Source organism: Cyrtonyx montezumae, unplaced genomic scaffold, assembly GCF_038088225.1.
Source record: "Cyrtonyx montezumae isolate F1298 unplaced genomic scaffold, pur_monq_1.0 scaffold_19, whole genome shotgun sequence".
In the NCBI taxonomy this organism is placed as follows: domain Eukaryota; kingdom Metazoa; phylum Chordata; class Aves; order Galliformes; family Odontophoridae; genus Cyrtonyx; species Cyrtonyx montezumae.
Genome location: NW_027071925.1, coordinates 5,012,776 through 5,040,352, shown reverse-complemented (window position 1 = coordinate 5,040,352; position 27,577 = coordinate 5,012,776). Strand labels below are relative to the sequence as shown.

The 27,577-nt window shown below is 51.1% G+C and overlaps 1 protein-coding gene across 1 annotated transcript; it reads left to right on the top strand.

The window, feature by feature from the left end:
• The first annotated feature begins 7 nt into the window (after positions 1-7).
• On the top strand, positions 8-26,244 carry NPLOC4 (NPL4 homolog, ubiquitin recognition factor). The gene is made up of 17 exons (XM_065735367.1): positions 8-130; positions 998-1,078; positions 2,937-3,049; positions 3,922-4,101; positions 6,493-6,541; positions 7,356-7,450; positions 8,532-8,655; positions 9,273-9,452; positions 10,668-10,754; positions 12,391-12,462; positions 13,180-13,306; positions 15,212-15,372; positions 21,790-21,861; positions 23,469-23,564; positions 24,477-24,593; positions 25,541-25,643; positions 25,887-26,244. The coding sequence occupies exons 1-17, from the start codon at positions 116-118 to the stop codon at positions 26,042-26,044; spliced, it is 1,830 nt and encodes a 609-aa protein (XP_065591439.1). The 5' UTR covers positions 8-115; the 3' UTR covers positions 26,045-26,244.
• Positions 26,245-27,577: the final 1,333 nt, after the last annotated feature.

Genomic DNA, 27,577 nt, shown 5'->3' with positions numbered 1-27,577 from the left:
GCGGCGGAGGCTCGGGCAGCGGGCCGGGCCCTGTGGGGCGGTGCTGGGCCAGAGGGGGCCGCGGGGAGCGGAGGCCGCGAGGCGTAGCTCGGAGGGGGGCTCTGCGGGCAGCGCCATGGCGGAGACGATCGTGAGTGCGGCCCGGGGGAGGCGGTGTGGGGCGGCGAGGGCGGGGGAGGGGCGATGAGGCAGCAGATTCCTGTGGGGCGGGGTAGGCCGCGGGGGTAACGCGGGGCTGGGGGGTGGGGGGGGAGAGCTCGGGCCGGGCCGGGCCACCCGTTGGGGTGGAACGGTGAGAGTGGGGTCCAGAGCGCAGTGCGGGGCTCCTCTCTGCTTTGTGCCCCTGTGAGGAAAGTGGAGAGGGAGAAGGGGACCCTGTGGGGACGCTGGCAGCCCCCACACCAGCCTGCCTTTCCCTCCTGTCCGCGTCTCAGTGTGGCTCTTCTCTGTACACGAGCACACGTTTGCCCGGTCCTCAGGAAGGCACGGGCACCGAGGTTTACATTTGCCCCTTCCCAAGCGGTCCTTTTGCTGCTGTTTTTCTTCCACCTCGATGTGAAGGCTGCAGCAGAACTGCTGGTGTATGTTACACCGTTGGGACTTGGTCCCTCTGACGCAGGGATGTGGGTTCAGACATGCTGTGCAGGTGCCCATCAGCTGCTCAGAGCAGTGTTTGTGTGCAGGCGCTCCCACAGAAGCTCTGATTCAGCCCTGCTCTGAAAGCTGAATTCCACGTGTGAGGTCAGGGCGCTGACAAAAAAGCAGCGTTAGCGTTTTGTCCCGTGCCAACTTTTTGCAGGGCCTCCACCACAAAGGTAATTCATCCCACAGATGTTGCTCACGTGCCACCACATCGCTTCCGTGTGCATTTGCAGTCTCACACTGAAAGCAGAGGTGGTGGTGGTGGGGGGATGTGTTGTGTGTGCAGAGCTCCAGCGTGCAGGGAGGGCTCTGTGTTCCCCATTTAACTCGGGCTGTCTGTCCTCTCCCCCCACAGATAATCCGTGTGCAGTCGCCAGAAGGGATGAAGCGCATCACGGCCACCAAGCGAGAGACAGTGGCCACGTTCCTCAAGAAGGTACTCCAGCCCTCCTCTATTGCAGGGCTGGGTGTGCTGTTCTGTGATGGGTGGCACTGCTTAACCTAACTGGGAAAATGTGCTGTGGGAAACAGTTCCAGAGGGATAAAGAATCGATTTAAAGGAGGAAACTTGTTCAGCTTTTCAATTGGAATTTCTTGGGGTGGGAGCTTTCTTGGGAGAGGTCATGTGTGTAGTGTTCTCCCAGAGAAATGCCAGCTGTGGAAGCAAAGGCTGACGACACAGGCACTCCAGCTGTTTGACAGATTGGCCTCTTCAGATGTGATCCAGTTAAAATTCAGCTGCATGATCTGTGATTTGAATGTCGTTTGGATGAGTTTTGCATGCCACTGGTTTTCTTTTATAGTTACAGAGGGAGCAAGCAAATGATTAAGGCAAGATCATAAAGTGGTGTGAGGGCCTCTGGGGTCTTATGGGAAAGATTTCCACCCTGGGGTTTGAGGAACACACCGAGTGTTGGAGTTCTCAGATGTGGAGCTCACTGCAGTTTGGTCTTTGGTCTGGTGCAGCTGCTTGGTGCTTGCTGTTAAAGAAATGGAGAACTGCTCTCTCTTAACCTCCTGGATTAGGATTTTTTTCTTCACAAGAGCAGTGCTTTGTGTTCCCTGAAGGGCCATTCTTTTGGTCAGCTAGATTTCCTTTCCCCCTGCAAGGGAGAAGGGGAGCAGACTGAAATGTTCAGCTGTTTGCGAGTCCATGCTTTGTTTGAAGCTTGGGCCCAGAACGTGACAGCAATCCCCTCCTGACCAAGCCAAAATCCTGATGGCTTTCAGGGCTGGGTCAGACATACCCACTGCTGCCTCTGAGCAGTCTCACCTACTGAAAAAGCATTGCTTTCAAAGCTCCTGGAACCCGCGCAAAACAAGCTGCTCAGTTTCAAGGGTTCATATTACCAAAGAGAGTGCTGAACAATTGTGCTTGCCAGCATCTAATGTTGGAACAAAAGCATTGGGCCTCACTAAGATTGCCTGTGATCTGAGGAAAACTGTATCTTCCTGCAGAGCTGAATGAAAGAGGTGCTTGGGTTTCTTTCCTAGCACAGGGTGGCTCAGCAGAGCTGTACTGAGTGCAGTTGTCGTCTCTGAGCTCTACCAAAGCTGCAGAGATAGGCAGTTAACTTCAGAATTTAGGACTAGTGTAACTGTCAACACTGTTTCTAAACTAGTTAGGCTTAAACACAACAGAATTTGAAAGTTGCTATTATTATGAAGAGGCTGCAAATGACATTTGGCTGATAAAGAGTAATACAGCTTCAGCTGCTCTGCTGAGAGGGTAAGGTAGAAAAAAGCCTTCCTGGGGGCTGAGACTGAGAAATGGTTTTTGTTGAGGGTAAGTTTTGTCAGGAGAAAAGAGACAAATGGGAAAAGCAAAAGAAAACAGGCAGGAGGACAGCAGGAAGAGCTCTGAAACCTATATAGCAGCAGGTAGGCATAAGTGAGGGCAGAAGAGTTCCAGAGACAAAGATCTGGACCAAGGAATTCTGGTGATAGAGGATGAGAATGACATGGTTGGTGTGTGCTTCAAGGCTGGAGTGTGGTGACTGGAGAGGACAGTGTCTCCCCCTATAGTCATTACAGGGCTTGCCTGGATTTAGACATTCTACTGTTTGTGTTGCACGAGTGAGACATGTTCTGTTTAAGTTGCTCTTTTTATAAATTGCTTGTGTTACTAAGTGTTTCTGTTTTTCTCAGTTATCCTGTGCTCTTCAGAAATGAGGATGAATTCAGCTAAGCTTTTGCAATAGAAGTTCCCTGGACTTAGCGCTTGCTCTGAGCAGCTTTCAGCACCTGACCTGGGGTGTGAGGTATCTTAAACTTTGTCATCCTTTCTCTTTCAGGTTGCAAAAGAATTTGGTTTCAGGAATAATGGGTTTTCTGTCTACACCAATAGAGACAAGACAGGAGAGATCACAGCAGCACAAAACAAATCCCTCAACTTACTGAAAATCAAGTGAGTCTTGACAGAGAGTGCTGTGGGTGGAGGGGGAGCTTTATACAACAGGATGCCTTTTCTCTAAGCATGTCTGAACTCTCCCCTCTGAGCTGAGAGCAGCAGCCACCATCACACTGTAGCAGTCTCCAGCTTTCAGCTGTCACTCACAAGCTGCTTGAAGAGACAAGCTTGACTGACGTGCAGGAATGGAAGCGATCAAAACAACTAGGTGTTAGGCTGTGGCAGCTGCTTCTTTGGTCTCTTTTTGCATTGCAGTTTGCTTGTGTGGGTCAGCAGCAGGTCTCCTGTTGGCTCCCTTGTCCCTGCTTGCACTCAAATTATAATTTTTATTTATTTTTTGCCTCTGGGAACTGGTGTGCACAGGACCCATATAAATTCCTTTCTCTGGTGGAGCTGTTGCTTCTTTCTGCCTTCTCTTCTTCTTTTTCCCTTGATCTTGTCTACTGGTAAAAAGATACACCTTTGTGCTAATGCCTGAAGCAAGAGAAAGAGGTAGCTAATGCAGTGGCTTAGTAGAGCCGTGTTAGCTACTCTTTCTGTAGCCTGTGATAAATGACACGCTCCTCTGTGACCCAGGAATTTTGCTACACAGAAGTCTGTGCTGAAGGAGTACGGACACTGATGTGGTTTGTAACGAGCAGCAGATCTAGCACAGGTGTTTCCTGCGCTCTGCAGCACGGAGGAGCCAGTTCCTTCAAGTGGTTAAGGGTGAAGGTCTGGTGTAGCTCAGTCCCTGGTGGAAGGGGTGGAGTCTGAGCCTTTCCAGCTGTCTGAGCAGAGGATGTCTTATCACCTGCTTGCCCACTCCGCTGTATCTGTAAGCAAAGCTTGTGCTCTGCTGATGCCCATGTGTTTTTCCACCCCCATAGGCATGGAGATATGCTGTTTCTGTACCCCTCAAGCCCAGCTGGCTCTTCCTCAGAGACCATGGACACCTCTGTCTCCCAGAGCTTGCGGCCAGTGGGGGCCCCCCAGGTGGTGGAAGATGACATCGACCAGTACCTGATCAAACAGGATGGGAAGATCTATCGAAATCGAGACCAGCAGCTGTAAGTACCAGCAGGCTGCTTGCTGTCAGTGCATCTGTGCCTCACCAGGTTGTCACAACTTGCCTGAAACTGTGAGCAGCCAGGAAGTGTGCTATGGGAACTGCTGTCTGAGCCACTGCTTTATCCTCATTGTCTTTGAAATATTCACGAGGGAAAACAGCCCTCGCCATTGTCCTGCAAGGTTAAAGTGAGGCTCTGGTGAGCTGAGGAAGGAAGCAGATACCAAAATTCCAGGGGCTTAGCCAGGAAGGACTCATTCAGAGTATCTATTGTTTCAGTCAAGGTGGCCCCTGTTAGGGGACTTGTGATCGTGTATTTTGTGCTCTTAAAACATTTAGAACTCTAGATTATTAAAAGGAATACTTTGAATTCTTCCCTGGGATGTCCTGGCAGCTGGTGCCATGTGGAAGGACTGGATTCTGCTGTGTGTGTGGCATATTGCTTCGTGAGCAGGGGCCTGCTGTCAGTGGCAGCTTCTGTTCCATATGGTGTCAGTGTGCAGCTCCCCCTTATCTGGGTCCCGTGGTGACAGCCGTGCAGGGCCAGGTCTGCATCTCGTGTGAGGGGTGTGAACAGGGAAATGCTTTCAACTAGAGCTTCAGCCTCGGTGTGGCTGAGCCAGCAGCTGTGGGAAGCACAGCACTGAGGTTGGGTTTGTTTGCTAAATTGCAGACAGCTCCTCTGTCAGGGCTCTACAACCCTCACCTTTCCTGCTGCCCTGCAGGGGCTGCTGACACGGCTGCATGTGTTGCTGACTTCGGTTGCAGCACTGAGGTGTGTGCATGTGGCACGTAACCAGGGATATCCCAGAAGCCCTTCTGTGCCTTCAGGTCCCACCACTCCTTCTAAAGGAAAAATAAAATGAAGGGAACAAGTAGAAGCCACGTCCAACGGCAGAGGTGTGGAATTTGGACTTGGGTCTCTGCCTCTGCTTGGTTTTTGGCTTCCTTTCCATCACGTGCCTTTCTTAACCTTCCTGTGAAACTGTGGAGTCCATTTTGCTGACAGGAATGTGGCAAAGTTTAACTTTGCCAAAATCTTAGCTGCAAGAGGCTTAGATAAACAAAGCAGCTTGTATTTTTGTAACGGTAATAATACATTGGTGACTTAATACCACCATAAATCTCCACTGATGCTGCTGAAATGTCCTCTGCCTGGATGATTGTTTTTTGTGACTCGTTGTTAACAGTGTCCCAGTTGGCTCCTGCTCTGGTGGTTGGTTTGGGGCTCGGCCCCTTCACAAAGCAGCTTCTAAAAGGACTCAAGTGAAAATTTTAAAGGCAACCAAGAATTCTTTCTAAGGCAGAATAGCTCACCCTTCCCCTTTGTATTGTCTTCCATATGGTTTATCTTCAGTGCTGCAGCAGCAAGGAAGTTTGGAGAGACGAAGCCTTTAGGTAGAAAATCCTATCTAACCTTCTCAGGCTGATGATAAATGAGGCAAGTGTCACGTTATTGAAACAATAAAGACAAAACCCACCACTCTGTGGCAAAAACATTGTCTTTAACTTGACCATGATTTTCAAAAGAATAAATGAAGGTATTGTTCTTAGCAGGGAGCCAAAGCACAGTGGCGGATATTTATGATAAAACGTGTGTGTCTGGGCTTGTTCCTGTATTTGTGAGTGCATATCAATCTAAACATGAGGGGGATGCTGGCATTTGGCTGAGTGCATTAGCAGCCTTTAGTGGTCCTTTATGTACATTATCTGCCACAATACTTTGTTAAAAGCACTGCTGCAACTGGATTCCATCCATTTTGGCTTCAGAAGAGCCAGCATCCATGCTGCTCTCTAGAGGCTCTCTTTGCAAAGCTAGTGCTGACCTGTTCCTAGTGCTGGGGCAGAGGTGCACGAGGATTCTTTTCTGTTTTCTTTTTAATCAGTCTCCTCCAAAGGAGATGTTTTCCCCTCTGCTTTTTAACTTCAACCAGCAGGTCCTTATCAGTCTGATAAACACACGCTTCCCTGCTTGTTCCAGGCCATCCTCTAGTGACTGATAAAGGGTGAATGTTTTGGTTGTCTTTTTGTTCAAGCCACGCAGAACCGCCCTGTGACGTAGGTTTAAAATTCTTTGAATTGAAATACAACCTCCAGGTGGGGTTGTAAAACTTGAGAAGCTGTGATCTGACGTTGGTTCACGTGGCTGTCGGGAGCAGAGTTGCTTGCCAGTGACACAGACATGAGGGGAGTTTGGTCTTGACCCAGGACTCTCACATTTAAACTCACATTACTGCTGTCTCTGTAATATGCCATAATAAGTGGAGAGTTGCTCAGGGTAAGATGATTGTAGAGCTCTTTTACACCAAAGCTCCTAAGCTGTAATGTCACTGTAGATTAAGTTTTTCGTTATTAAATGAGACCTGTGCTAATTCTGTTTCTCTTTGCATAGGTGTCGCCACGGCCCCTTGGGTAAATGTGTGCATTGTGTACCATTAGAGGTAAGAGCCCCAAGAAAGTCTTACAGAAAATCAGCACAGGAAGGCACGTCACCCGAAGCTCTTGGATTCAGTTTCTCCCAGTAGGAATGCTTCTCCTCGTAGCGTTGCCCACGTAGAGATGGCAGCTCTGAGTCAGAATCCTGCCATGCACTGTCAGAGGTGCCAGCCTGTGTCCAGGCTAGTTAAAGCTCTGGGCCTTCGTGACCCTGGATTTCTTCTGTTTTTCTGCAGTAATGGTTTTAACAGAAGGTACTTTGAGAGCTCCAATTTTCATCCTTCTCCACTGTTGCCTGGGTCTTCTCGTTTCATCCCCCTTTCTTCATGCATCCCAGCACTTACCAGTTTAACCACCTATTATTCAGGTTGAAGGCAGCTTTAGTAACACCTACAAATGTGCTAAGCTGTGTAATTTATGGCATGCAGCAGTGATCTGTGAGAAGTCTCTGCGAGCCACTATAGCTGTGCCCCACATCCCTGCCACGTGCTCTGGAAGTTCCTTGGCCTTGTTTGAGCAGCTGGGCTTTTTGTTTGTTGTTACACATTGAAAGGAAAAAGCATTTTGCCTTTGAGGCTCACTCTGATTTGTGGAGCCAATGTGTTGTAAAAAGTAGGAGGTGTTAATAAAACTCACAGTTGTAAGGTCCCACTGTTTGTGTCACAGTAGTAGCTGTCTTGAAAAAGAGCCTAAATTTGCTTGATTGTTTCCACATTGAGAGGCAGTGGGGTTGACTCTAGAACATCCATTTGTTCAGTGATCAGTGTATCATCAGGCAGGTGTCTGACCTGGCTTTTCTTTGTGTGGTGCTTTTGGCAGCCTTTTGATGAGGATTATTTAAACCATCTGGAACCTCCTGTGAAGCATATGTCGTTCCATGCCTACATCAGGAAGCTGACCGGAGGGGCAGACAAGTAAGAAAATCTTGATGTTTAAGGGAATCTAGTTGTAGTTGTTTTGATCCAACAAACAAAAAAAAACCCAAACACAAAAGCACGATTACACGGCTCTCGCTGGAGTAATGTTGGATGCAGCTTTTGAATGTCAAGCCAAGGAGAAAACACATTTAAAAATAAAGGAAAAGTTTTTGGTTATGGATTTTTATTTCTTTTTTCTTTTTGTGGCAAACTAATTGCTTCCAGAAACAGTACTGATGGGGGGAGAAGGCCAGATGCCTGCAGAGGTTCCCTGTTTACACCAAGCTCCACGCCTGGGTCTCAGCCTTGTGAAGAGACACTGAGCCTGCGGAGGATCTGGGGAGCTTTTATTCACCAACTATTTTCTAATCTTCCTACTTGAATAGGACAATAGAGGGGCTTGGCATTTCTCAGGGCCTGATTCTGTACTGTCCCCCATGTGCTCTTAGAAACAGTTTCTTCTTGTGGTGCTGTGAATCATCACCCATTAATGGGAGGAGATCCCTGCTTCGTGGTGGGGTTGAGGACGCTGTTGTGACAGGACAAATAAGCACTGAACTAAGAGCTTAGCTCCTTTGCAGAGGTGTAACCATCTCCCTCCTATTCTTAAATGCTGTTGGGAACTTTTTAATGTCTTGGTGAGATGTAGCTCAAATCCATAATACTTTGATTTGAAGGGAACTTCCCTTTGCAGGAAGCTTTGTCCACATGAAAGGAACTCTAACTTGCCCTTGCTATATAATCTATTACTTCCTATGTGCTGCATGAATTATTTAGGCTGTGTCCCATGAGTTTTCTCTGTGTTCTCGCTTGAGTACCTGATATGGGGTTGGGCTGGAGAGCCCATTGTCCTCTTGACCTGCCTTGCTGAATGGGCTGCAAAGCTTACTTCGGGGCTGCAGAAGTGGTGCATCCTCTGCAGAGTTTGTGTGGCACTTGGAGGTCCTCTGAAGATGCAAAGCATTGGTGACACCGTCTCTCCTGCCCTGCTTCCTCAGTGACATTTTTGGCCACTTACTTTTTTGAGACCCAAAGGCATGTACTGTGTTAACAGCAGCTTCTCTTTTTCTTCTTGCAGGGGGAAATTTGTTGCCCTGGAAAACATCAGCTGCAAGATCAAGTCGGGCTGTGAAGGGCACCCTCCTTGGCCAGAAGGCATTTGCACAAAGTGTCAGCCAAGTGCCATCACTCTTAACAGACAGGTGAGCCAGTGCTTGCAGAGGCCCTTGAGCTTCAAGCCAAACAGAGTCTTGATTTTTATTTTTGGAGAGATGACTTCAAGAACAGCCAGCTTGGAGCAGGATGCCTTTGTGTATTGGCAGTTGTTGAGGAAATGGCTGTTAAGGTCTTCAGTCCTTGCAGAAAGGACTCCAGAATGTATCTGGTTCAGCAGTTTTGTCTTAATGTGAGAGACATCTTAGCTGGCACCACTGTTAGTGAATCTCCACTTCTTTTTTCTTTCATGGGATCTAAAAGCCGTCCCACTGTTTCTTGTTGATTCCTCTGAAATTTCACTGTCTCTTCTAGTTGCAAAAGCTCATGGGATAAGGGCCCTAGTAAAGAAGCCAAGCTAAGGGGATTCTGGGGATGCTCAGCACTTCCCCACAGCCCAGCCCACGGTGAGTTCTGCTTGCTGGGCCAAAGAGTGGTGGTGAAAGCTGAAGCAGAGGGGAGGGAGGCAGCGTTCCCTGTTCCTGTGGTGTCTGGGTTCAGCTGTAAGGGAGGGCATGCATCCCTGGCAGCTGGGGAGGGTGTTGGCAATAGGCAAAGGAACTGGACCCGGTGGAGGATGGCCTGACACTTGAACTTTGTCAAACAGAAATACAGGCATGTTGACAACATCATGTTTGAGAACCACACAATTGCAGATCGCTTCCTAGACTTCTGGCGGAAGACAGGAAACCAACATCTTGGGTATTTGTATGGACGGTACACGGAGCACAAAGACATCCCTCTGGGGATCAGGGCAGAGGTGGCTGCCATCTATGAACCCCCACAGGTAATACAAGCTGTGTACCCTGGCGTCACTGTTGACTCATAAAGATAATCGGGGAACAAATAAACGCTTCTCTGTTTGGGTAATCTCATGCAGGGTTCCCTACTGCAGCCCTATAAGGAAAATAGTGCCATAAAAAAGACTTTTTATGGCCCTCTGGTTGCTGATGTTATTGGTTATTGCCACTGAAACAACTTTAAAATCCAGGTTAGCTTTTTGTTATTCTCACATCGTCTTTTACATTACTCTGTTCTCTGATTACTGATTGCTATTTCCAAAGGTTCTTGCACAGAACAGTTTAAAAACAAATTCTGCACTGACTAAAGAATTGTTAGTCTCCGCTTTAATTTCGTACCAGCTCTCCAGGAAAACTTAAAGCAGTTTAATTAGACAGAAATCACATCTGCTGCTTTGGTGGATAATGTTGGTACCTCAGAGCTGGGCTCTGGGCGAGCAGGAGCGGCCGAGTCCCCACTAGATGGTGCACAGCACCACCGAGTGCTTCTGCAGCCCCAGCAGGTCCTGGAGCCCAGCCTCAGCCAGCCTGAAAGCTGAGCTCAGAGTTACAGAGCTGCAGATAGAGCCTTCCGAAAGCTCTTCTGTTTTTTTCAGATATCAGCACAGCCGTGCCCTCTGTTTTGGTATCGCTGTTAATTTCTTACTTTGGAAGTTCATATGGTTTACTCATGCACAGGAAAATCAAGGAAGCTTTTGCTTTGCTGGCAAGCAGTCTCTGCTGTGCTTCTTGGCAGAGCATCTCCCCACATGAGAAAACTCGCCTCTGAAACGCACCCAGATGGAGTTGTGTTTTCCAGGCCTGGGTGGTGGCCCCTGCATTCCCTGAACTTCTGCCTCTGTGCTGCTCAGAGACTCCAACAAATGGAACAGGAGGGCAGGACTGGCAGGTTGAACAGAGCTTTGGAAAATTAGATGATCTCTTGCCTTTTCCAAAGCTCTCAGAAACAGTGATAGCCTGTTTGTAAGTGCTGAGCAAGAGTCTTTCATTCATAAACCCCTGCGTGGTTTGCAGACCTAACTGGAGAGTTCCTGCAGGATGAGGCTGTGAGTAATGGAGGTTTCTGGAGCATCAGCAGTCAGTCCTAATGCTGAAGGGAAAATGCAGAGCTGCTCTTCTATCCTGTGCCTCGCTCATGGTGATGGTTAAGTGTGGAGTGGTTTTTCCTGTTCTGTTTTACAAGCAAGATTTTCTTTGTGCAGATCGGTACACAGAACAGCCTGGAGATCCTGGAGGATCCAAAAGCAGAGGTTGTGGATGAGATTGCTGCCAAGCTTGGACTGAGAAAGGTTAGGATGATGCTGGATGTCACGCATCTTTTGCATGGCAATGAAGAAAGTCACCGACAGTTCTCTTCAGCTCTGTGGGGCTATTGAAGACCATTTGGGTTCATTTCAAACCTAGCTGAAGGGTTGGTAGCTCTTACCCTTCTAGGTATATAAAAAAAAAAAAACCACAAATGTTTTTGTGAGGACGAGCATGCAGCAGGGCTGTTCAGCTGCAGTCAGCAATCCTCTGTCATGAATGACATCAAAGGGAGTAGTGAAGAAGAAAAAACACGACTTTCCCTTTATTTCTCCTCTGACAGGAGCCGTTCCTGGTAGCATCTCCCCAGCGAGTGCTAATTTGGCACAGATGTAGCTGGAGTTGCCTTGTGAGTTTATTCTTCCTTCTGGCAGAATCTGCATTCCGCTTCCAGGAGCGGAGGCTCCTGCTGGAGTTTTATTCTCATCAGCAGGTCCTGCCTCTCAGTGCTGCTCAGACAGGCCGTGGCAAGCTAATCCGACTGCTGGCTGGAGGTGCAGGACCCCCAGCAGCTGAGCCTCAGTCCCCCGTTCCCCTTGTGCCCTGTGGCCTGCCAGTAATCCAATCAGGACATAGAGGCATTGGGATCTGCTGGCTTGCTGACATCTCTCAAACCTGCACCGATGTATTTTTCTGGTGTGGGAAATCATTTGGTATCATGTGAATGCCAGGAATGAGACGTACACAAACAAGAATTGACTTGCTAAAGAAAATGCAAATCAGAAAAGACTCAGTGCAGCAGACTATAAACATCTGTGGTGAGGTCTTTTGTTCTCTGAAGATAAGATCTTTAGCATTTTGCCAGTGTCTGAACCGAAGCTTCTGTGTGTGTTATTTATTTCCATACTTTTCCTTTGCTTCTCACACCAGATCCCTTTAGTCAATATGATTTAACATGCAGCTTACTGTTGGGTGCAGGTTTTTGTCTTCCTGGGCTCTGCTGGAAATCTGCAGCGGCGACCCTTCCCCTGAAGGGTTAATGCTTTGGCAGTCGGTCACGGGGGGCTGATCAGAGCTGTTTTTAGCACACGTGTGGAAGGGTTCATGCAGCGGTGCGTGTGTGTGTGTACACATCTATACTCATATGTGCAAACAATGCAGAAAGCAGGAATGTATCTGTTGGAAAGGAGCAGGCTGATTTGGAATGAGTCACACTCCAGTGGGAGCATACAAGCTTTATCTTAACTAGGGACTGCAGGCTTCGAAATGAGATCATGTGAGCTGCTTTGTCATCTGCTGGCACTTCTGATGCTGCTTTGCTCTGAATGCTCAATAGGAAATGCTTTTTGCTGTGGGTGGGAGGAGGTAGCGGCTGAGAAGCCTCTTGCAGCCTCCAGATCTTTCCATGAAAAAATATTCCATAGTGAAACATAAAGCTGCAGGTGCCCCCGGCTGGCCAGCTGGCACGCTGCTCCTGGAAATCGTATTCAAATGAGCCCAGCACAGCTGGGAGAGCCATTTCCTTCAGGCAGCATGCAGCAAGGCTGCGCCAGGAGCCAAGAACATCTTGTCCTGCTAGGAGAAAATGTATAAGCTCTCTTCTGTGGGTTTGGGTTTCCTTTTTTTCTTTCCTTTTTTTTTTTTTCTTAAAGCAATTTTCTTCGTGACACTGCTTTATAGGTTGGCTGGATATTTACTGATCTAGTCTCTGAAGACACGCGGAAAGGGACAGTTCGGTACAGCAGGAACAAGGTGAGACTCCAGAGTGTCACTCATTGCCACCGCTGGTGTTGAGGGTTTGTGTCATCACCTGGCTGCTGGCTCTGCCAGACACAGGGAGAGCCAGGGCAGCACGGGGCTGGGGGTGACACTGGGACTGAAATTCTTATGATGTGAGGGTTTCAGCTGCTGAAGGAAGAAAACGAGCTTGAGCTCAAAGAGCACTGTTGGAGGGGTTGGAGCAGTGTTGGGAAGGAACAGAGCTGTTTGGATAGCAGGCAAAGCTGCCTGCAGTCCTTCACCTGTTCTGCTTTAAGAAAATGATGCTCGTGGTTTAAGAAAAAGTGAGTAGAGTGGAGAGAGAGAGTTTCAGTGCCATACAAGTTCAGCAAGCAAAAGTGATTGAGTCAGAGGATGTGGGCAGGGCTTTGCGAGGCATGTGGAGTCCTCCAACTCTGACCTTCTCGGTTACCTGTAATTCTAAAATCAGTGATATCCCTTTAGAAAATGAAACACGGCAACAAAATGAGCCTGGAAAGGTGGGTGGAACCAGAAGTGGGAAGGTCATTGTGGCAGAAGTCAGGCTCGTGGCTAGAGAGCTGATAAGTCACATTCTTCTCTCAGTCTGCAGCTTTCTACGAAAGCTTGTTTTACTAGGGTGTTGGTAGTTTTCCTTGGCTACAGACCAGGGAAATAGGTCTAGGCTGCATCATGTTGGCCTTTTTATTGACGTTTCTGCTCTTCCCTCAGGACACGTATTATCTAAGTGCAGAAGAGTGCATCACAGCTGGAAATTTTCAGAACCAGCACCCCAACATCTGTCGCCTTTCTCCAGATGGTCATTTCGGATCCAAGTTTGTCACGGTTGTGGCTACAGGTATTAACAGGCCTCAGCTTGCTCCAGCTCTCTTGATTACACACAAATTATCTTGTGTTAATAGGAGAATATGCAGCTCTGACAGAGGAAGTCAGATGTCTTGGTCCTCATCTGTCCTATTTAACAAGAGCTTTGCCTTGTTCCATCAAGTAAAATTCTTTTTTGCTCCTTCTTTGTGTTATCTTCTCTTCAGCTATATACCCTGTCCCCTGTAGGAGTCTCAGTTGAAGCTCATACCTGGAACACCCACTTCTCTGATCCAGAAAGCATTTTTTGCCTGCAGCTAAGGGAATATCTGTCAATTGCTTTTTTTCGTTTCAAACATTTAATCTCTAAGTCTTGTTGCCTGAAAGCAACAGTGCAGAACCTCAGCAATCCAGATCCTGAAAGTTATTCTAGGTGGTTCGGCGTAAAGGAGGGACCTTTATCTCCCTTGTACTGCTGTCAGGGAAACCCTTATGTAGGATTCCTTGCTCTTCTGTGCATGGAAATGTTTTTTGTTTGCCCAAATAAAACAGAAGCCCACACATCGGTTTGCTTTGTCACCTCTGATTTTAGCCACTTTCACAGTGGTCTCCAGAGGCACTGGGCTGCGGGGTGAGGCTGGCATGTGCTGGGAGAGCTGTAGCCTTAGAAGTTGAGTCTGCTCTTCTTTGTGGGATGACACATGCATTCATTTAACATTTCCCTGGAGCAGATACACTGGGTTCTGGGTCTATTTAGCACAGTGGAAAAAAAAAAAAAAACCATGACTTCCAAACAGCATCCAATATGAGAACTCAAAGTGTGGTATTATATTGTCTCTTCCGAGCTCAGGTTTTTTTTTAAGTGTTTTTGGAGCCTTTTTTAGTGAGAATGCTCTCACAGTTGACAGACCCATGCAGTCAGACAGATGCCCTGCATTCCAGGCTGCTGAACACATCAATCTTCCAGTAAAGATAAATGTGTTTCTCACACATTTATTTATTTATTTCTATTTTAAACAAAGTGTTTTCCTGAGAAAACGATGGCTAGTGTTGTTCAGGCGTTCCTCGTGTCTTGGTCTAAGTTTAATTTCTAGGAGTGTTTGTTCTGGAGCAGTGAGTGATTCAGGTTAGAGATCAAAGGGAAGAAAAGGAATATTTCCTCTTTTCTGTTCCAGATAATTTCATTTTCTTCTGTTCTATCAGCCCATCAGGTTTCTATTTAAATACCCGATTCCTTCCTTTTGTGCAGTATAAATATAATTGGATAGCTTGCATCAACTTTGCCTTCAAGTCCTCTTTGTGGATTAATTATTCTCCCCTCCTGAATTCCTAGGTTTGAAAATAGTAACTCTTTCCTACCATCTGCCTGTGCCTTCTCTTTCCAGTTGTATTCTAACAACGTATGATGTGATGTTGCTTACATTATCCAAATTAAAGAGCCAAACGTGATGCAGTAGTGAGCCAGGGTCTTCATTTCCACTTTCCATGTCAGATTTCCACCAAGCCATCCGTTATAGGCTGAGAAAACACTTTTTCTTCTTATGCCTGACATTGCCAGGTGACAAGCCCTCAGTATGCAGCTCGTGGTGCACTGGGAGGAAAGCAGGCTTGCAGGAGTTGGATGAGAGAGAATCCCTGCAGGTTGCTGGGTTTTGACAGTGTCCAAAAGGACAGCTAAGCCTCTCTTAAGCTCCTGGCAAAGTTCTCTCGCTGTCACTCTGTCCCATCAGGCCAAGTGAGAATGGTGCCGAAGAAGTACGTGTTATTAAATAAATGTAGAACTTGGAGGGGGGGATTCTTGCCTCAAAATGCTTCCTGTGCACTCCTCAGTGTTAGAAGGGCCGTCGTGTTTTACATTGCTCTTTGACTCATGCCTCTCTGAGTTACACCCAGCAAATCACTCTCCCGTGTAATTTGGATCTGGGCTTTTCTCTTCCAGGTGGTCCCGACAACCAGGTCCACTTTGAGGGGTACCAGGTGTCCAATCAGTGCATGGCTCTGGTCCGAGATGAGTGCCTGCTGCCGTGCCGCGACGCACCGGAGCTGGGCTACGCCAAGGAGTCCAGCAGTGAGCAGTATGTGCCTGATGTGTTCTATAAGGTGAGCACTGTGTGCTTATGATGGGGGGGGGGGGCTGCAAAAACGGCTCTGCTGCGTGTCTGGAAATCAGCACGGCCAGCTCAGGAAGGGATGTCTTTGAGGTCTGAACTATTTTCAGTAGTAACTATTCACCACATGTCTGCAGAGTAATTGCCTAAGCTCCGTTTCCCCCTCGTAAAAGGGCTGTTATGGTTTCCAGTGCAGCAGTAGCCATTGGCTGTCCAGTTTCTAAATGAAGTTATCCACCAAAAGTCCATAGCAGGTACACTGAATTCACCTCCTCTTGTGTTTGTTGGCTGAATCTGCCATGTTCTCTGTTGATTTTAATCCCTATCTGACTTCAACTTCCCCCACTTCACCGTTGTATGATGTGAGCTAGCACAAATAGTGCTGTCGAAGCAGTGGGTTCCTTGTGCAGTGCAGGGATCCGCTCACGTGTGACATGCTGACAGACACCAGCTGGGTAAGAAATGCAGCAAGAGGAGAGAGCGTTGTGCATGCTTCCCTGCAACGAGAGGAAGGTGTGAAGGTTTTCAGACCAGCGGTGGGACAGGAGTGCATCCCTGGCTGTCCTCTCTAGCACTGAGCATCCTGCATGTGCTCTGATTCCTTGCTCTGGTTAAACTCCAAAAGCTGCTCCTGAGGAGCAGTGGGAGATGCGTGGATCCAGAGTGCTTTTGTTTGAAGTGCCATGCAAGAGCACTGCTGGTATCTGGCCTGCTGCAGGTCCCAGTACAGTTTCTGTGATGAATGGGCTGTCATTATTCACTTGGCAGTCGTTTCTGGAGCTCCCCAGACCTCCTGTGTGTGCAGGGCTGGGTTAGAAACTTGGGGACAGGATCTCTGCAGACACTAACAGCACCGTGTCTCAAACTTGTGTATGTTGGTGCCCCACAAGCAAGGGCAGGGGAATTAATTAATGGCATGGCATGCTAGCTAATTAGCCATCCATCACCCCAGTTAGTTATCTCCTTCTTGTCTGTCTGATGCTCAAAGCCCTCTCAGCCTGCAGCACTCCTGCTGTGTGTGGAGGTTGGGCTATGCAGAGCTGCCATCAGTTGGGCCAGCAAAGCTGAGCACATTGCACACCTCCAGCAGAAGTGGAGCTTGTCAGGATGCTCCAAAACTCAGATGGGGAAATGCGAGCTGGGCTGAATTAGCCCACGAGGCTCCGCCCCTCTGTGCTTTGCTGCTGGCTTGCTTTGGCTCCACCTGAAAATGAGGAACACCTTTTGGCTAAATTCAGTGTTGGGAGAGGAATCTGTACTGTCAGAAAGCAAGATAAAATCCGTGCCTTTCTCCTTAGCGTGCAGACAGCTCGCTCTTCAGGGCTGATAAGCCAGGTCCGTTCTGATACAGCGGAGCTCGATTGTGCAACAGTTGGCCTTGAACTGCGCTGACATCATCTCTGGCTCGCTGCTGTCCTGCGTGGAGCAGCCCGCGCTGTGCCATGCAGGGTGCAGCCTTGCAGGAGGCTGCAGGTCTGCGTCCCACATGTGGGCCACCCTGGGTGCTCAGAGCAGCAGGAAGGCAGTGGGTGTTCCCCTCAGCTCTTCGCTCCCGTTGGTAATCTGAAGGAGGGAGATAACCAGGACGTGGTGCTCGCTGACGGCTCCGGCATCGTGTGGAAATTTCCACCAGCAACTGATTCACTGGGTCGGGCTGCAGCTTATTTCATATGTTTTATAACTTCTGTCCGTAATTGCCTTTTTTGTGATGAGCTCAAGGAAGGCTTGAGGACTGCTCTGGTGGGTGTGATTGTCCTTTAGACTTAAACGTGTTTGGCTGCAGGATCTCTTAATTTTTTTTCTTTTTTTTTCTTTATTTTTTGGAATGTTCTTAAATCAATGGAAAGCTTAGTCACTCCTGGCTTTGAAAACCTTTGGGGTCTCATTAAATGTATGAGGCTTGAGGTCAGAGACACTACCTCATAGTTACTGGGTTGGTGACAACAATGGTATCAAAGCACCAGCTAAATACACTTTTGAGGAGCAGAAGTCCAGTGTTTGGCCACACGGCAGAGAACATCTGGCTGTGCAGTGCCTTGCTGCTCCTTGCTCTGTCAAATCTGCAGGAGCTGAGCAGCTTTCTCTGCAGTCCTTGATGTGGGGGCTTCCCTCTGAGCCGCCCCCCCACCTCTGGCTTTAGGGAGAGCACTGCCCTTTGGAGGACTCAAACTGAGAAGCTATCGCTGGTAAAGAGAAAGATCCATATATATGTTCCTCTATAATAAACCCAGTGTTCATTTGAAAAGCCCCTTTAGGATGAAAGGAGCTATACAAATTTATTATAATTGGATGCAAACCAGGAGGTCAATGTTGGTGTAGTATGAATGTATAGAGCGACTTTGCATCCACATACAGGGGGAAAAAACACAATCTGTTGAACTCCTGTACCTGCCTGCAGCCAGGTAGTGCAGAAGATCTGCCTTCAGCTCTTGCAGATAGGAAAAGAGCTGTATGGATGTGCAAGCTACCAGCAGTGCTTTGCTCATGTTGTTTGAAGGTGCCTTCTACCTCTGCTCACAGCAGTGGCTGAATGGGTCTCACCTGGGTGCTGCATTGCCACAGTTCTTCTCCCACGGAAGTGGGAAAACCAATGGCAGCAGCCTTGTCCTGCCAGGGCGAGGCATTTTTCCTGAGCTCCAGCTGTGTGATTGCTGTATGACTTTACCATTCTCTTTGTGTTGGCTGCTAGCCCTCCTGCTCGCAGGAACCACCCCCGTGGAGTTGGCAGGGTGTGCTTTCTACACGGGGCCGTGCTTTCCTGGCTCACGAGGGCTGGAGTTCTGCTCTGGCGTGGAAGTCCAGGGCTTTGGGGGTGTGGGTGTGAGCTGCTGTGCTCCGAGATGTGTCTCCAGGTGAGATCAGCCAGAGGGAAGAACACATCCCCTTCACCTCCCAGGTTGTCTGTGAAGCGTCACGGTGTGGTGCTGCTTCCAACTGGAGCGTTGCACAACCAGCGCGTGCTTCTTGGCAAGTTCAGTGCAAGGGAATCCAGGAAGGAGTCGCTGTTGTCAAGACACAGGCACACAAACTGGGGTAACCACTGAGCATGCAAGCAAAAATGATGTTGCAACAACCACTGCACCTTGTTCTTCAGCTGAACGTGGCAGATGGGCATTTTCCACTCCTTCTGCCCCCCAAGCACTCACCTGCCTCGTCTGTCTGGTTCTAGAGAACATCTGTATTGGTTTTTGTTTCGTTAAGAGTAGAAGTTCAAACCAGCTGTCCAGAGGTGGCATTGCTTGCCGTGCTCAGTGCCTCAGTGGGATCTGACCCCTCCCAGTGTGCTGCCTGTGCCCAGTGCTCCCAGCTCCATCCTGGCTGCAGCAGTGCTGAGCTGCACAGCCCTGCAGGACGTTGCTGCACGTTGTTGACCCCGTGGGCAGCTCGGTCTCACTTAGTGGGGGGGGAGGACTGCTGTGCTTTCCAGACTCTGACACTTTTGAAGAACTGGATTTAGGGACTGGCTTTGGCTCTCATTGCAAGTATTACCTTAGTGCAAACAAGATGTCATCCTTGCAGAGAGTTGCATTTTACAGCTGCCTTAATGCTGCCCAGAGTTTCTTCAGGATGGTGCGTGACGAAAACCCTTCACAATGGCAGCAGTGTTGTGAAAGAGCCCTTTGCCCCAGAGAATCCAACAAGTGCTTTTTACAGCAGTTGTTGTGGTGTCTGAGCCTTGGCTTCTCACTGCCAGCCATGCTCCCATCTGGCCCAGGCAGGGACCAGCAGCGGGGTGCTTTGTTTTTGTTGGAGCTGGTCTGGATGCAGACCTGCAGCTGCTCTCAGGCTGTCCCCAGCGTGGCACATGTTGCTTCTGGCCACGCACTTTGAAATCCTCTTGCCAGGGAGGAGGCAATAGCCAGGCTGTGTAGGGATCTCTCTGACAGCACAGGACTTCCCCTGGCTTTCTCCCAACGCTTTGTCCTGGACTGGAAAAGCCTTCTTAGCCTTAAATGTCCCAGCTGCTGTGGGGAGGAGGATGCTCGATTAGCTCACGAGGAGTCTCCTGAGAAGTGTTTCAACTCTCACTGACCTGTTGCTTACTTGTAGAAAGGTCACTTCGTTTCTGTGCCGAGGGGGCAGGGCTGCCTGGGAAGGCTCCTGGACGTCAGTGGGGGGAAAAGCAGCATTGGGCTCTGCTGTCCCGCAAACCCAGAGCTGCTCAGCTCCAGGGTGCCTACAGCAGAGTGGCACAGGATGTGGGCAGCCCTGGGACAGCCACCACAGAGCCAGGCCTCCCTCCTGGCCGCTCCGTCACCTCCGTGTTGGAAATCCTGAAGCCACCCAGGGCCGCTTCTTGCAGCAGCCAGCTCGTGGTGTGCAGAGCTGTGCTATGCATCCAGACCTGCTCGGCAGCACACCCGCCTGTGGTGCACCCGTTCTTTTTCCCTGTTTGACCTGGTGGGTTTGCAGCTTCTGCCTCAAAACAGTGCTTTAAAGCCTCCAATCGCGGTGCCTGATGCAGTCTCACTTTGCTCCTGTCTTTGGGATGATTCATTATCCAGTTCCTCCAGGCCTCCCTGCTTGATTTCTGTCCAGGTGCCAAAGAGCTGTGCTTTGTTAACCCCTTCCTGCCCCATTTGTGGCCACTGAGCAGAGCACGGAGGTGTTTGTGGCTTTGAGGTCTGGGGCCACGGGGCACAGCCGTGATGCCTGCGTGCAGAGCCACTGCCAAGTGCGAGATGGAGATGTCTGACTCCCAGCAGCTCTCCCAACCTGACGTTTGTTAAGGCCTTTAAAACTTAATTGCCTGATAAAACGGTGCATGGGGGATGGAGAGAAGTGCTGGCTGGGCAGGGGGGCTTCGCTGTTTGGGGAGCAGCAGGGTCTGCACACACCCCCTGACTGCAGGGAGCAAGGTTCCAGCTCGGCTGTAACCACGTCGTGCATCTCAAAGGCCTCAGCAGCGTGACATTAAAAAGGAGGCATTTAACGTGGAAATCCCCAGAGGCGGAGATTAAAGCGAACAGGTGCTGGAAAAATGTTTCTGCATATTAGAACTTAATTAGATTTGAAAATGAATTCCAGATGGGCTAATTATGCGTGAGTTGTTGCAGGTTCTTTCTTGCAGGGGCAGGGTTGTGTTTGGGAAGCTGGTGCAGTTGGGTCGGGTTGGAGTCGTGGCTCTGGCGGTATCGCTGCGATCTAGAAGCAGGTTAGCTTTCAGGCCCTGTGATCTCTCTGAAAAGGCTCCGCGTCTCCTGCTGCCGCTGTCAGAGCCGCCGAGATCTGAGGCCACCAGCCACCAGCTTGTTGCTGAAATAACCACAGGGCCAACAAGCTGTCATGTTCAAGGAGAAAAGATCCTTATCGGGGTTGCTTTTAAAAGGAGCTTCAAAGACAGGAAGGTAGATTTGGACAAAGGAAACCGTTCCTGGGGGCTGGGGGGGGTGGGCAGGGAGGTGGAGGTGGGGAGGGGGCTGCAGCCTCAGGCACTCAGCACGCCGGAGCCTGCTGGGGCAGCATCTGTCTGTGAGTGGCTGCATACCTCCACTGCACACATCCAGCACAACCCAGCAGCGCTGAGAGCAGGGAGTGGTGTTCTCCAACAGGAAAATGCAGCTTGTGGGACGATGGCAGCCCCAGGCAGCTCGTCCTGCTGGCTCAGCCCGGGTCTGCCTGCGGCCGCTGGGACTCTGCACATCGATGTAAACTTTTATGTAAGGTCTCTGATAGGGAATCATGGGTGTATAATTTATATGTGGCTCCGTGAATGATTTATAACATGTTAAGTGATGATTTAGGTAGAAAATACAACCCCCTCTTACAGAATCTTTAATGAAAAGTGTCACTTCTTATGAATTTATTTCTGAAGCTGTGTTTGAACTCAGCGTGTTTGACATAAATCAGGTCTAATTGTCATTTTATGATTAATGAACGTATGCTGGCCATTTTTCTCCGTAATTAAACTTTATGTTCAGTTCACCTGGCAAAGCCAAACAAGTTTATGCACTGTGATGTGCTGCTGGCCCTTTGGGTCTGCGTGTGAGAAAGTGCCTGGACTTCCAGCTCCCAAGCAGAAGCAAGCTCAGATTAGAGACTCGTGGCAAGTTTTGCAGCAAGTCAGGTTTGCCTTGGTGGAGAAAGCAGATGTGGAGCTATGCCTCCCTCCCTCCCTTTTAAGACAGTGCTGCTTCAGAAGTGGCATTTACACTCCCCTGTGCCATCTCTCTGGTGGCATGTTCGTGACAGTGAGCATGACTGGTGCCAGGTTCATGACAAGATGTGAGCCACAGCTCTGTGTTACAGAGATCTCAGAGCTGGAGGTGCTGCAGAGAGCTGTGTCCTTCCCTACACCCCAAACCACCTACCAACACAGAGCATCCCTGAGCTACAGTGTGGATCTGTTTGGCGATGCGTCCCTGAGGCTCCTTGCCATTTCTGCACTAATCACACTCTTGTCTTTCAGGACATAGACAAGTTTGGCAATGAGATCACACAGCTGGCTCGCCCTCTCCCTGTCGAGTACCTAATCATAGACGTAAGTATTCACTGCTTTGCTGGCAGCAGGAGGTGGTCGGGGCAGAGCAGAGTTCCTAACCCACCTCTGAATTCCACACTGGAGCTGATTTGTAGGATAGGCTCTCTCTCTCTTTCTCCCCTTTCCCCATTATGGCCCAGCACAGGGGTACAGGAGGCAGTGTGTTCTGGGTAATGCAGTGCTCTCTGGGCACAGCGTGCAGCAGTGCCAGGGCACATCCTTGCCTCCTGGGAAGGCCCTGCTTGGTGCCTTATGGGGGAGGTGGCACATAGCCATGTGACAGAAGCAGCCAGCCCCACAGATGTGTGTGCTGGGCACCACCTCGCGGGGAGCTAATTAGAAAGCTCCGTTTGTGTCTCCCTTAGCAATTACGAGTCCTGCTCTTTGTGGTGACTCAGCAGACAAGGTTGGTGCTACAAAAATGCCTTTTCCTGGGGGAGGGCAGTACGAGATAGAGCACAGGGCTTGGCTGGAGCAGAGCCACGACCTGCCCATGAGCAAGCCCTGCCAGGCATTGCCCTTTGGCTCGAAGGGGAACTGCTACAGCGTGGAAGGGAAGAAAGCAAAATAATTCCAGTGACAGACGATGTTGCTGAGTTGGAGGTGGTGCCAACAATGATTAAATCTACCCAGAGCCACTGCTCTGCTCCAGCTGCCCCTGGCACCGGTGCTGTCCTGTGGCACAGGGAAGCTGGCAGCCTGGAGCCTTCCCCTTGCTCTTCCCCGTGCCCACCAATGCCTGGTGTGTGCGTGCCCCTTATCAGCATGGCTCAGAACAAGGGGCCCGTTGTGCAGGGCCCTTGGACTCCCTGTGCCCGTCGACAGCTCTGGAATGTATTTATTGCTCAAGCAGTAAAGGCATCTGTTTCCAGACTACCTGGGGTGTAATTAAGATGAAAACAGATTGACGGAACATGCATTTAGGAGCAGTCTGGAAAGCTGCATTTCTGAAGCATCTTGTTTTGCTTCTTTTTTTTTTTCGTGATTCAAGTTAATACTGAACTGGCAGGTATTTCTGCATGTCTGCTTACAAAGAGCCTCCCTGTCATGGCAGAGTAACTGACACCACAACCTTAAAGCCCTTGGAGTGAGGACTGCTTTAAGTGTCAGCTGCTGGCCTCTGAGCCCAGGAACCTCTCAGATAAGGTGGGAGCAATGTTGTGTTCCCCCTCCTCACCTGTCCATTTGGCACAGGAGGCAGGGATAGTCCCCCTCTCAGCACAGGGATGCTGTTAAATAACAAGCAGAGATGCTTTCTTGGCATGATTCAGTCCAGAACTCACTGGCTCAGTCCTCGTGCAGGAGCTTTGCTGTCCCCCCACAGTACTAAGGTGACCCCCAGGTGACACCCCAAGCAGGGCAGGGCTGCAGTGGGAACTGCTGTGCTGTTGTAACAACTGAGCTCAGAGCCTTTCCCTCAGCTTCATTAAAGATGATGGCCAGAAGCTGGGGGTGCACTGATTGCAACATCGCTTTAAATGCTAAAAGCCATCAGAAGATCCGTGCTGTAATTGCCTTCCTGGCTGAGCTCTTATGTCTGGCCGTGGCTGCTCTCAGTGCTCAGAAGCCTTTCTTCTCACTCTGATTGTCCTTTCTTGTATTTTCAGATTACTACAACTTTCCCCAAGGATCCAGTCTACACTTTTTCTATTTCTCAAAATCCATTTCCCATCGAGAACCGTGATGTGCTGGGAGAAACTCAGGTAAGTGATGGATGCCAAAGCCTTATTTCATACAGACGTCATCTGTATCCCTTGTTCTTTCTGATGTCTGCGAAAGGACAGCTGCAGTTGTGCCCTTACATCACTCCTCCATGGTTCAGTCCAGCATTGCCAAACTCTGTCCTGTGCTGAGCAGTGCCTGCATGCAGCTGGGGGCTGGGTGTGCTGCTCCCCCCTGCTCAGGGCTGAGCTCTGGGTCACCTCATGCTCTGCCAGGGCTGTGGTCTCCAGATACAGCTCTGGCCTGAGAGAGACAGGGAAGGACCCACTGTGACAGCAGTGGGATGAGGGTCTGTTGCTCCAGCTCCAAATGCACTGTCTTCTCTTCCTGGGCTGATAGTTAAAACACAGAGACCTTTTACTGAAGGCTCACAGTGTTGAGCAGAGGCAGCTGCTGCACAGCCTGAGGCATGCACGAGACTTTGCCAGCACATGGGAGGCTTGAGTTGCTTTAAAGCAGCAGCAGCTAGTTTTTGTAAGAGGCCATGCTAAAGGTGTCTGAGGCTTCCTCCAAAAGCAGTCACAAATGAAGGGGCACTGCGCACTGAGAACAGGGAAGAAAAGGCAGGGGAGGGAGGAGCTGCTCACCTGCCTCTTCCTGATGGACCTGGCTTTGCCTTGAGCTCGCTGCCACTCCTCAGCACTTTGGGTTTGGGATCAGCTTTGGATGTGCTGCTGGGAGAGGAGAGGTAGTGTGGACCCCAAGGTCCTCTTCTCGGGAAGCTGTTAGCTGCAGCACAGCCAGCCAGGCTGGGGTCTGATTTCAGGATGGTCTGTACTCACACACGAAAGAGGATGAGAGTGTTACTGTGTCCGTTAGTGGATCTGAATAAGAAATCAAAGTTGTCACATGGAGGGAAAGTGACTTCTTTTTCTTTCCTTCCCATCTTGCAGGACTTCCACAGCTTGGCCACCTACCTGTCCCAGAATACTTCCTCTGTTTTCTTAGACATCGTTTCCGATTTCCATCTGCTCCTCTTCCTGGTCACGAACGAGGTCATGCCTCTGCGGGTACGTAAGCAACAGCAAATGGCCACATGTCACTGTCCCTGAGGCCCCGAGCTCAGCAGTGTCACTTTGCTGCACGGGGGACACCGGCGCAGCTCCAGGCACGTCCCATGCCTTCTGGGGACACGCAGCTGGCCCAACGCCTGTTCTTCCAGACTGACCTTTCAGCAGAGGGTTTAAAAGTGAAACTGAAGCCCCTGGCTGGGCCAAGAGCTCCCAAAGCACCGCTCGGAGCGGTGAGGGGGTGAGGGCTGCTCCACGTGGTCACAGGTGGGACAGAGCCAACTTGGCTGTGGCTCAGAGAGCTGGAAATGTTTAAAAATATCTCGGAATCAAAAATTCCCGTTGTAACGATAACAGGATCAGAGCCCCCAAATCTCTGTGAGGCCAGCAGCTTCCTGCCTGTGCATCTCTGCCTTTCTTGGCGTGGTACTGGTCCACAGTTAACATCTGCGCCCTCGGACCTTCCCCTTTCAAGCAGCACGCCAGCAGAATGAGCCATGTGTTTGCCAGAGGCCTCATGGGCGCATGTGCAGGGCGGCTGGGCTGACCCTGGGCAGCTGGAGATCAGGCTGGGGCTGCACACGGGCTGGGGGTTGGGCATGGTGCTCCCCGGGACAGCTGCTTTGGGAATGTTCGTGCCCTGCTGGGAATTGGGCTCAGTGTGCACAGTGCAGCTTTCAGCTGCAGTCTCTGAGCAGAAGGAGTTGAAGCCTTTGGGTTTTAGAGTGCATCTGAACGCTGGGGGGAGCAGAAGGGATGAGTTCGGTCTTACTCCCTGACAATGAACATCACTTGTGCAACCCCAAAGGCTCTTTAGAAAATGGTGACAGGTCAGACCTGCAGCTCTGCCTTCATGTGAGCAGTGGAGGGCTGGGAGGCTCTGTGTCATAGCTCCGGGTTGGTCATAAGGGGAACATCCAGCACTGATACCCTCTTTTGTCTTTCAGGACAGCATCAGCTTGCTGCTGGAAGCTGTGAGGACCAAAAACGAGGAGCTCGCACAGACCTGGAAAAAGTCAGAGCAGTGGGCCACCATCGAGCAGCTCTGCAGTAAGAAATGGGGTCCCTGGGACACAGTCCTTTGTCCTTCAGTCCGCGGGCTGAGCTGGCTGGTGTGGGCACAGCACGGGGTGCTCAGATCCGTCCGTGCCTGGGAGCAGCCCCTGGTCCCAGCCCTGGGGGTGATGGCAGCATGCAGGCAGGGAGGCTCCTGCCTGCTGGGACAGGATGTCAGCAGGTTCTTGTCCATTCCCGGTGCCTCTCCCTGCTCTGACCGTGCTCTTTCTCTCGCAGGCACAGTTGGTGTCCAGCTGCCAGGACTGCACGAATACGGTGCTGTGGGCGGATCGACGCACGCTGTGTCTGCAGCCATGTGGGCTTGCCAGCACTGCACCTTCATGAACCAGCCAGGCACGGACCACTGCGAGATGTGCAGCCTGCCCCGGACCTAGCCACAGCAGTGCGGCGGCCGACTCCAATGCAGAGCAAACCCTTGAGCAGCAGGAGTGGTGCTCCACCCCTCCCCTTCCCGCTCCAGCCCTCTTCGGTTGCCCCTCTCCCCCTTCCAGGGTCAGCCACACTCTCACATGGGGTGGGCTTAGCTGATGCTGGCCTCTCACTACTCTTCAGTCTCTTGAGTCTTTGCCCAGTGGGGCTCGGCTCGGCGTGGCTCTGGGTGGGGCCAGCTAGAGCCCATCCCTCCCTGCCCTCTCCCCTGCTCCCAGCTTTGCTCCCCGCTCCCCTTTTCCTGCCTTTGTGGCTCGCTGCCACCAGCCTTGGCTTCCCAGGCAGCCCTGGCCCGGCCGTACCCACAGCTTTTGTGTTAAACAGCCCATACGGGGTGAGCAGATGACTGTTAGCAGTGTTGGACCAGGCAGCAGCTCTGCCGGGCCAGGCTCTGCGTGCTGGCAGCGCTCCCGGAGCAGGATGGGATCCCTGGCAATGGGTGAGGGGTGGGCACGTGCCAGCTCCCGCCTTGGCACCGCAGCCACAGCCTCACTCCCTCTGGCTGCGGGGACGTTATGGCTGTCTGGGTCATTGCTGGGGGCTGCAGGAGGGGGCCGCCCTTCCCCAAAGCCTTTGCTGTCCACTCAGATAGTGGGGAACACGATGGGGGGCCACGTAACTCGGGCCTCCGCTGCGGTACCCTCTCATTTCTGAGCGTGTCCTCCCCTGGCACCGTGCTGGAGGTGGGGGCCGGGCCACACTCTTGCCGCTCTCTCCCTGCTTTAGAGCCTGACTGGGGGCTGCTGCGGGGCTGGAAAGGGGCCGGCGGTGCCTTGTGACCCTGTCTCAGGGCCGCCCCACCGCTGGGGCTCCGGTTTTAGCACTGTCCGGTGCCGCTTTGCAGGAGGAAGGCGTGAGGCCCCGGGACGGGCACAGGGCCCCTCGCTGCTGCCCCTGGGCTTTGTCTCGTGCTGAGGAGCGGCTGCCGGCCCCGTCCCCGCCGCGGGGCGCTCGGGCCGTGGCTGCGGTTTGCTTTTCCCCTCGGTTTGTTGGTGTTTGGGGTTGCAGCGGTTTGCGGTGCCTGGACTGAACGACCCGGTCGCAGGGTCTGCAAGTAACGTCGAATAAAAGCACCTGAAACGAGAGCCAGCGCCGTGCCTCCTGCGCTCTGTTCCTGCACCGTGGCCGTGCCTCTGGCGGGGACGGACGGACGGACGGACGCTGCCCTCGCCCCGTGCCCTGCCTGCAGCTCGGCCGCGGCGGTCTGTTTGCAATCAGCGGCACAGCCGCGTGCGGCCGGGCCTCGAGCCAGGCCCGCTCGTTAAAAAGGGACAGCAGCAGCTGCACGGAGCCAGAGCCGGCGGAGCCGAGCCCAGCGAGCAGCTGCCTCGTCTGCGGGCGGGTCCCAGCGCAGGTAAGGGGCAGGATCGGCTCACACGTGCCAAGCCTGCGCTCGGGGTCACGCCTGCCGGCAGCCGTGGGGCCGCACGCTTCCCCCTGCCCCGGGTTCCCATCGCGGGGCTGCTAGGGGCCCGGAG

Bases quoted from the DNA above. Each gene is read 5' to 3' on its own strand.
- NPLOC4 (XM_065735367.1), top strand. The intron at 3,050-3,921 runs GTGAGTCTTGAC...CCACCCCCATAG, and splicing joins CTCAACTTACTGAAAATCAA to GCATGGAGATATGCTGTTTC. The intron at 9,453-10,667 runs GTAATACAAGCT...TTCTTTGTGCAG, and splicing joins CCATCTATGAACCCCCACAG to ATCGGTACACAGAACAGCCT.